The sequence below is a fragment of the Anser anser genome (genome assembly GCF_964211835.1).
Source record: "Anser anser genome assembly, chromosome: W".
Taxonomy (NCBI): domain Eukaryota; kingdom Metazoa; phylum Chordata; class Aves; order Anseriformes; family Anatidae; genus Anser; species Anser anser.
In genome coordinates, this window is record NC_139731.1 from 6,677,241 (window position 1) to 6,687,212 (window position 9,972).

At 39.9% G+C, this 9,972-nt stretch overlaps 1 protein-coding gene across 1 annotated transcript in view; it reads right to left on the bottom strand.

Moving 5' to 3' along the window:
* The window catches only part of LOC310888611 (nipped-B-like protein), a 97,819-nt gene extending 88,494 nt beyond the window's left edge, over positions 1-9,325 (bottom strand). The window contains exons 1-3 of the mRNA XM_083815486.1: positions 8,738-9,325; positions 6,886-7,037; positions 5,713-5,873 (exon numbers count right to left, since the gene is read on the bottom strand). Coding sequence (XP_083671612.1) covers positions 5,713-5,873; positions 6,886-7,037; positions 8,738-8,838 — 414 coding nt within the window. The 5' untranslated portion in view covers positions 8,839-9,325. The remainder of the gene's footprint in view (positions 1-5,712; positions 5,874-6,885; positions 7,038-8,737) is intronic.
* Positions 9,326-9,972: the final 647 nt, after the last annotated feature.

Sequence of the window (9,972 nt, forward strand, 5' to 3'; positions counted from 1 at the left end):
CACTAGGTGGGTAACCTTGTCATCAGATCTTGTCCCACGACCTGTCATTGGTGCTAAAGACAGAGGCAAAGAATATATGAAATGTCTCTGCTTTATCTTCAACCCTATTTGTGAGGTGACCAACCAATGGACCAATGTTATCTCTGGTCTTCCTTTTGCTGTTAGCATACTTTAAAAAGCCAGCTTCAGCTCCAATTGAGCTTTGGCTGTACATGTTTTCTCCCTACAACAGTGAACAGAATCTCTATATTCCTCCTGTGTAGCCTGACCTTGCTTCCAAAATCCATACACTTTCTTTTTTCACCTAAGTTCCTGAAGGAGATATCTGTTTAGCCAAGCTGGCTTTCTGCCCCATTTGCTTGACTTCCAACACATTGGAATTGACTGCTCCTGCACTCTTAAGAAATGGCTTGTAAAAAGTGATCAGCGTTGATGGACCACAATGCTTTCAAAAGCAGATTTCCAGAGGACCTTACTAACCAGTTCCTTGAACAGCCTAAAGTCCGCTTTCCCAAAATCAAGGGTAGTAGCTTTGCTGACAGTTTTTCTCATATCACCAAAGATTTTAAACTCAACTATTTCATGATTGCTGTGGCCATGATAGCCACCAATCACCACTTCATCCACAAGACCACCTCTGTTTACAAACCACATATCTAGGAGGGCACCTTTCCTAGTTGACTCCCTTAGTACCTGTATCAAAAATTTATCTTCAGTGTGCTTCAGGAATTCACTGGACCTGTTTGTGTCTGCTGTACGACAGTCCCAGTTAACATCTAGGAAGTTGAAGTCGCCCATAAGGACAAGGGCAACTGATCTAGAGATTTCCCTTAATTCCTTATAGAATGCTACGTTCAGTATCATCATCCTGGCTGGGTGATCTATAGCAGACACACATCATCATCTGCTTTATTAGCTTTTCTCCTACATGTTTACCCAGAGGCTCTCAACCACATCATCCCCAACTGCAAGCACTGTACAGTCCAACCCCTCCTTTACATACAGCACTACCCTTCTGCCTCACCTGCCCTGCCCACCTCTCCTGAAGAGCCATCTTCATGGAGATGAATATCATAAATAACCATCATCACAATATCATGAATAACCATCATCACTTATCATGAATAACCATCCATCACAGCACTCCAGTCATAGGACTCTTCCAACTAAGTCTCACTTATGCTAATGATGTCTTAGCTCTGGGACTAAGACAGCACATTGTCCCACAAATACTGTCATGCCATCCCATAGCTTATTGCTAGTAAGCTTGATTTTACCTCTTTTCACCCTTCAAACCTAGTTTAAAGCTCTTTCAAATCAGCCCCACTAACTTGTGAACAAAAATATTTCTCCCCCTTTGAGAAAGTGAATCCCGTCAGGCTCCAGCATGCCTGGTATTGCATAGGCCCAAAATTCTACTGGTGACATCAGCCTTGGAGCCAGGTATCAATAAGCTGGGTCCACCTGTTTCTTTCAATATCGTTCCTTACAACTGGAAGGATAGATGAGAATACTACCTACGTTCCTTCACCAATCTTCCACGACCCTGAAGTCTCTTTTGATTGCCCCTGAGTTCTCATTGTGACTTTGTCGCTACCCAGATGGAAAAGCAAGAGCAGATAATAATCTGATGGCCACACCAGGCTAGGAAGTTTCCTGGTAACATCCTTAACGTGAGCCCCACGGAGTCAGCAAACTTCCCTAAAAGGTGGGTCTAGTTGGCAGATCAGGTCCTCTGGTCCCCTCAGAAGGTAGTCACCTACAGCAATAACCCACCATATTTTCTTTACGGAGGTGGTCATGATGCAGGGGATAAGATGACCTGACCTCAGTGACTTCTCTTGCATAGATGGATCATCATCCACTTCATCATGTCCTTGTCCTTCCAATTCCAGAACCTCATAATTTATTGTGTTAAGGGCAAGGGAAGGGAAGGCAAAGTAGACAAGTAGGAGCTTCTCCCACTGCCCTGAGCAGAGACTTGTTTCCATTCACCTCTATCCCTCAAGTCAATGCCTCCTGCCTGGTGGAGAGAGAGTACAGGATCCCCCTTGCCATCTGTTATGCCTAATTGACATTTCTGTTCCACTGAGGGCAGAGTATGAATCTACCAGTCAATCTCCTGGAGCCCAGCCACCAAGCTCAGCAGTTCTGCCTGGGCACGCCTCTCACAGGTATTCTTGCTACTGCCTCAGACACCAGTAGAAACCTTAGGCACATCCTGCAGCTGGAGACTTGGATGGCTGCACGCTCCCTTGGGAGTTCTGTCTGGGTAGCTGCATTGGCCCCAGTGGGTGTAAATACCACAGAGGACATAGCTTTCTGTTGAGTGGTCACCACTGTTTGAGCTCCCCGGGGAGGGATTATGACCAGTGGACCAGTGAAGAAACCTCCTCAGATACCTACCAGGTACCTCGCAAGTTTTGCACTGCTCTCAGCACATGGCAACTGCTGGTATGTGCTTCATGTGGTTTGAACTGGCACAGCAGGTGCAACTGGCGCTGCCCAACTCTCACCTGCCCCTCCTGTGAGACCTGCTGCTTGCCAGTCAGTCCCTCCCTCCGCCTGAGGGTGTCGAGGCCCAAAACCCCCCTTCAGGAACCACCACCCTGAATACATCCCAAACCTTGTGTACTTCTCAGCAGGTGGCAGCTGCTGAGAGGCTTACTGCTTTTTAAATTGAGTGCTTCTCCAATTAAACTGAACAATGAATGTATGTTTCACATTTTCATAGCCTGTCAGTTCTGAATGAGTTTAATTTCTAAGTTCTCGAGAACTAGGATGCGGCTGCACTGCTTGAATAACAAAATTAGTGTTGAACATTTTTAAATATTGTGAAATGTAAACACTGAAATAAATTATCCTAATATTAAACTTTTCCAAAAACCTTGGCTTAACAAAACCAAGATTCTCTTGACAGTGTACCTTTAATATAGATGGGGTATATTTATATATATTTAATGTCAAGAACAGCTTTCTGATTTAAAGAATTTGCATTGCTGAAACAAAAACAGAAAACACATCTGATGATTATGTATTATGACAGATTTCTTCATCACAAAACTTTTGTTTAAGATACTACTTCATAGCTAATAATTTTAATCAGCATAATTCTATAATTTAAAATAAAACAAAAAAGCAAAACTAATGACACTCTTGGAGTTCTACAGTATTAACACTGGTAAGGGATTTAGAGAGCCTGGTGTTAATAACACACTTGTTCAATGCAACACTTCTTTTGCTTCCACAAGCTAATTTAGAAACAAAGGTTACCCACAGATTTTGTAAACTGAAATAAACACTTAAAGGGGAAAAAAGGCCTATTTGCCACAAGCTTTTGATGAGGTTTTGTAACTACTGTTATGCCTACTGTTGTAGGCATCATTATGACCAGACTGTTCAAAGAGCTAGTCAAAAAACGCCAACTGAAATTTAAGTGCTCTCCCCTTAAGAGTTGTTAAGAGATTGTGTCAAGCTTATAAAGAATAACTACCATGAAGCTTCATCCACAGGATGAGATTCTCATTAAGATGAAAATCTAGCCACGCAGCCTAAGCCTAAAAGGCAAAGGCAGGGATTGGGAGAATGATGAACTGCCCACTGTAGGAGAAGATCATGTTCGAGACCGTCTAAGGAACCTGAAGGTGCACAAGTCCATGGGACCTAATGAGATGTATCTGCGGGTCCTGAGGGAACTGGCAAATGAAGTTGCTAAGCCACTATCCATCATATTTGAGAAGTCGTGGCAGTCTGGTGAAGTTCCCACTGACTGGAGGAGGGGAAACATAACCCCCATTTTTAAAAAGGGAAAAAAAGGAAGACCCGGGGAACTACAGGCCAGTCCGTCTCACCTCTGTGCCTGGCAAGATCATGGAGCAGATCCTCCTGGAAACTATGCTAAGGCAGATGGAAAATAAGGAGGTGATTGGTGACAGCCAACATGGCTTCACTAAGGGCAGATTGTGCCTGACAAATCTGGTGGCCTTCTACAATTGGGTTACAGCATTGGTGGATAGGGGAAGAGCAACTGACATCATCTACCTGGATTTGTGCAAAGCATTTGACCATGTTCCCAACGATATCCTTGTCTCTAAATTGGAAAGACATGGATTTGACGTATGGACCGCTTGGTGGGTAAGGAATTGGCTGGATGGTTGCACTCAAAGAGTTGGGATCCATGGCTCAATGTCCACAGGTGGAGACCAGTGACAAGTGGCGTTCCTCAGGGGTCGGTACTGGGACCGTCGCTGATTAACATCTTTGTTACTGACATGGCCAGTGAGACTGAGTGCACCCTCAGCAAGTTTGCTGATGACACCAAGCTGTGTGGTGTGGTTGACACGCTGGCGGGAAGGGATGCCATCCAGAGGGACGTGGACAGGCTTGAGGGGTGGGCCTGTGTGAACCTCATGAAGTTCAGCAAGGCCAAGTGCAAGGCCCTGCACCTGGGCCAGAGCAATCCCAAGCACAAATACAGGCTGGGTGGAGAATGCATTGAGAGCAGCCCTGAGGAGAAGGACCTGGGGATGCTAGTTGATGAGAAGCTCAACATAAGCCAGCAATGTGCGCTTGCAGCCCAGAAAGCCAACCATATCCTGGGCTGTGTCAAAAGAAGTATGGTCAGCAGGTCAAGGGAGGTGACTGTCCCCCTCTACTCTGCTCTTGTGATACCCCACCTGGAGTGCTGCATTCAGCTTTGTTGCCCCCAGCACAAAAAGGATGTGGGCATATTAGAATGAGTCCAGAGGAGGGCCACGAAGATGATCAGAGGGCCGGAGCACCTCTTCTATGAAGAAAGGCTGAGGGAGCTGGGGTTGTTCAGTCTGTAGAAGAGAAGGCTCCGGGGAGACCTAATTGTGGCCTTTCAGAACCTAAAGGGGGCCTACAGGAAAGCTGGGGAGGGACTCTTTGTCAGGGAATATAGTGATAGGAGAAGGAGGAATGGCTTTAAACTAGAAAAGGGTTGCTTTAGATTAGACATTAGGAAGACATTCTTTACTGTGAGGGTGGTGAGGCATTGGAACAGGTTGCCCAGAGAAGTTGTGGATGCTCCAACCCTGGAGGTGTTTACAGACAGGTTGGATGGGGCTTTGAGCAACCAGGTCTAGTGGGAGGTGTCCCTGCCCATGGCAGGGGGGTTGGAAAAAAAAAAAAAGAAAAAAAAAAGAAAAAACAAACAAACAAACAAAAATTTTGAAAGAAGCATTTCTGCCACTAAGGGAAAATTTCTTTAAAAAAACAAAACAACAACAACAAAAAAAACAGCCCATAAAGCACATACAAACCAGTAAGAAAAAATGTCTATATGAACACCATAATACTACCCAATACGTTATTCAAATATGTCAGGTCTAATCAAGAATTGCAGGGATCTGCAACTAGACAAACTAACTATACACCTATTTAGAATCCAGTATTGTCTGCATCAATATATTGAGGAAATAAGTATAGCGACACTATCATTTCTTTAAAATAAACTTATGAATAAGATTTTTTACTTTTCATAATTTCAACAGAATGTTATAAACTGTTCCAAAGGAGAGAGATCTTCTAGAAAACATAAAATCTCACAAGTTCAAGTTGCACAGTATGTCTGAAACTTAATTATATTTTCAGTGGTTTTATATATCAACAACATAGTAAAGTATCTGACTTTTGAGGCAGCTAAACACATATTTGACTTATCATAATAAATTGATATAGGTTACATACATCACTACTTAGTCTGTGCACCATCTGTAGGTAGTCTTCATTTGAGCTATGTCTAGAATTATCAGCATGATGATTAGCTGAATTTCCAGACAATTGACTTGAAATTTTATTTTCATGGAGATTCCTCATCCCAGCTGTGACAATGGGACTGGACACTGAAGCTGAAATATAAAAAATGTAAATAATTATACTGATATATACATACACTCATTAACTCTTAAAGGTTCCACAGAAAGCATCATAATAGTGGATAATAGTGAGTTAGATACAAGAGGTCTGGAATCTGAACAAAAATCCTTTTTTCTTGATTGAATCCTTCTGCTACAAATGCTTTGAATAAAATCAGGTATCTAAGATATAATTTTCAAGAGGATTCAAAAATCCAAATTTCACATACAAGCTAGCCAAGCTATCTCCGCATCTATCCTAATTACTTTCAGTATCATTTTCTTACAGATTATAGAAAACTATTTTCTTTTACATAATTTTTATTCACTCCCGTCAGTATATGAAGCTTTCAAGGCATTCATGAGACATGCAACATTGCATACAGAACAGCTATATACATATTCCAAGCACACTACTAAACTTTAAAACAGATTATTTAGAAGAATCCAATGAGAATTCTACTTACCAACAAAAAATGCCTAGATACTTTAACAGTGTTCACATTGTTTAAGATTGTATTTAGAAAAGGGAAAAAGAAAGAAATCCATTCATGCTGAAGGTCATCTTTGCTAGTTACTGCATAACTTGAGTCTAATTCTAGCCAACTTAGCATTAGTCTAGTCTACACTACAAAGGTTTGGTAAGGCTAAATAAGATGGCAGCAAAACTTAGTTACACTGGCAAAAATGATGTTTTTGCTAGTAGAGATAAATGATGGCCATAACTATCAAATAAAAGTGTTTTGGTTTGTTTTGATTTTTCTATTGTCATATATACATGATAATTATGTAAAATAGGTGTACATAGGGGAGCAATGTCAAATGAAGATGTTTTACTTTGTTTGTTTGTTTAATATATTATTACTCTGTACAGTTAGGTAAACAAAGCTAAAAATACAAAAAAAAAAAAAAAGCATGTGACCGAAGAAATCAAGAGCCATGAAACATGCACATGAAGGCAAAGCTGACATGAGATAAGAGAACATAACAAACATCACAGACTTACCTTGCTGCAACTGAGGATGTGGTGTGTAACTCGGAGGATGTGAATATGGCATGTACCCTGCAGGGCTTTGAGGTGCATATGGACTAGGCACTGGACTGTTCTGTTGTGCCAAAAATCTGTTACTGGAGCTTGTCTGTGGTGGCACAAACCGGCTAAAAATAAAATTTTAAAAGTTTTTAGAAGTTGTAAAAGCAAATTTAGACAATTTTATTATTCCTTTTGAAATACTATACCTCTAGAACATTATAACTTCTGGGAAAGACATGAAATTCCAAAGCAATCAAGAAACCTCTTCAAAAGCAGTATTTAAAGCTATCAATGCCTTCCCAACTTCAATTACTACTTAAGAGCCACAGGTTAGGAACTGTATTAGTAAAACTAAAGAAGAGAATAGAAAGCGTTCATAAGATCCCCACTTAGTGAAAGGACACAACACAAGTTACAAATATTTACTAAAATATGTAATTTTCAGAAGTCAGTTCTAGCTTATTAGAAGCTTGAATGAAAATGACAGATAAAGTTTAATTATCAAATAAAAATAAGCTTGCTATGATCAACAAGGAGCCATCTACTCTAAATATGATTTTTCGAGTAAGATTTCAAAGAACTTTATCTTGCGCAACTATACTACCAAAATATAGGAATGTGATGGGCAGTTAGGTAGGACCTGACCCAAAGTCCACTGAATACAGCTTATTCTTTCACTGGCTTTACCTTGGACTGATCCTAAAGATAGGATGCCATACAAATCAGGCTTGTGACAATAATACATGTACATTATAACTTACATTCTTTCAAAATAAAAATAAAACAAATACATGCTTTCACAACCCTCGGTTCTGGATAGCAACTTTGTGACGGTAAGCTTCCGCAGAAAGAAACAGCAAAATATTTAAAACAAGGATTTCAAGAAGACATAGCACATTGTAACATTCATAATTCATAAAACCTTCTTCAAAATCACTTTTAGATATAAAAGTGAATAAATATATATATATAAAATCACTCTTGACAGTGTAGTTGTTTTTTTTACAGTTATAAAAAAGGTTGGACTAGATGATCTTAGAAGTCTTTTCCAACCTGAATGATTCTATGATAAAGCTTTCTATTTGCCCAAACAATTACATTAACTTGAAGTGAAATGTGAAATAACAGTTTATTTTAATAATGATGTCTAATAGCTGCAGATTAAATCTATTACAGCCCAGTAACTGGGTTGAAACTGCATGCAGATATCTTTCCTCTAATCCAGAGTACTTTATTATATCAATAAAGACCTAGATAATAGGTACGCCCTATTTGCTAACATTCAAAGTTTGAAAAAGAACTAGAAAGTTGAAGAGGAAGCTGCTGGCCAAACTACTAGGCCTATCCTCCTATAGATGGTCTTTTTGTCTACTGTTAAAACAGTACTCCATGCTTTAACAAGCCTTCTGTCTCATCCTCCTGTCAGGCTGGCACTGCTATACATGCCAGAACGCCTCTTCTCTCCTATCCTCCTGCCACCACTGTCAGCCTCTGCAACAGAGAGAGTACAACTGGAGGGGTGGGAGGAGGCAGGGAGATTCTTTACGCAGGAAAGAAAATCTGCCAAAATCATGGAAGGGAGAGAGTCGGGAATCATGACTAGTCCTTATAGTACAAAGATTAATTCACTGGCAAAAAGTGAATAAGCACTATATTTGTTTTTTTTCCAGGTGCAGAAACTCACCCTGCTGTCAGACAAATGCAGGATTTATCTTAACACTGATCTTACTTCGACTCACATACTTGCAGCAAGAATTGACTGTCACTGTAGGAAGCATGTGAAGTTCACTGCCCACTCTCTACCCCCATTTAAACATAGCATTACCTGGAAGGGCTATGTGAGATAGTGGTTTGTTGATAATTGGAAGATGCAGGACTACCACGCATGGAATTCTGAGAAATATTAAACTGCGATGACATCATCATCCCTATTAAAAAGAACACAGCAACATTAGTTTACACGCATTTCCTTTTTAATCAAAAAAGTCTCTCATTTCAGGAATGATTATATACAAAGAGATTAGCAACTTTGTGGGTAGATGATGTTAATGTCTATAACTATTTAAGATGTTAATGTCTATAACATTTAAAAGATTGATTATATGTAAGATGTCTGTTTTACACTATGATATGGAAAAGCACTCCCTGAAGTTTTGAAATTTCAAGAGGACTTCCTTCCTCTTAAGTTCTTTAAACTTCCCAAGTCAAAACCTGTTAGTAAATAGAAACATCTTATAACAGGATATATATTCACACCCCAGACTAGTGCGTACAGTACTGATTGTGCCAATGATTAAAAGATTCGGGAACTTTACAACAAAACAGAAGAACACAGAAAACTTATCTCCTGTTTTTTGAGCAAGTATAGCTAACAATCACCTCATGCAGAGGTGGTGCAAGATACTCTTGCAAAGAGGTATGTGACAAGGGAACTACTGTACGCAGGTACAAATCACAGAGATGCATTTGTAAGTCGTCCCCTGGACATTTCCTGTACAGAGGTTTTCTGCTAGAAGTTCCCTGAGTGCTCACTGCACGCTGGTTCACGTGCTGCAGACACTCTAACCAGAGCATAGAATACTAGTTACAAAATTTTTGTCAAACTACTAACTCCTAACATTCAGAAACATACAGAAAGCTGACAGAACATGCCCATATACAGATGCCGTGTAATTTTATATAAAATATACAGATGAGGTTTCATTTTATGCTAAAGCAAAGACCATACTTTTAAAACACTTTTAAAACATATTTGTTTTCTCCTTCCTAAATTTAAAACACGTTTTGAACCACAGACGTGGTGGGTTTTCGTTTAAAAGTTTTTTTTTAATTGTAATTGATTTTTTAAATAAAGAATTCAAATAAAAAAAAATCTACAGTTTATTCTGTGACAGACAACAGTCACTCTATCTCTATTGGGGGCTGAGGCAGAGAAAGAAGAGGGAGGTGGCATGGGGGGGGCACAATAGAGATAACAACAAAAATAAAAACAAAAAAAACTATCTCCAAAATTTCAAGACAAATAACAATGAAGTAATGAAGTAATGAGGAAAATGAGGA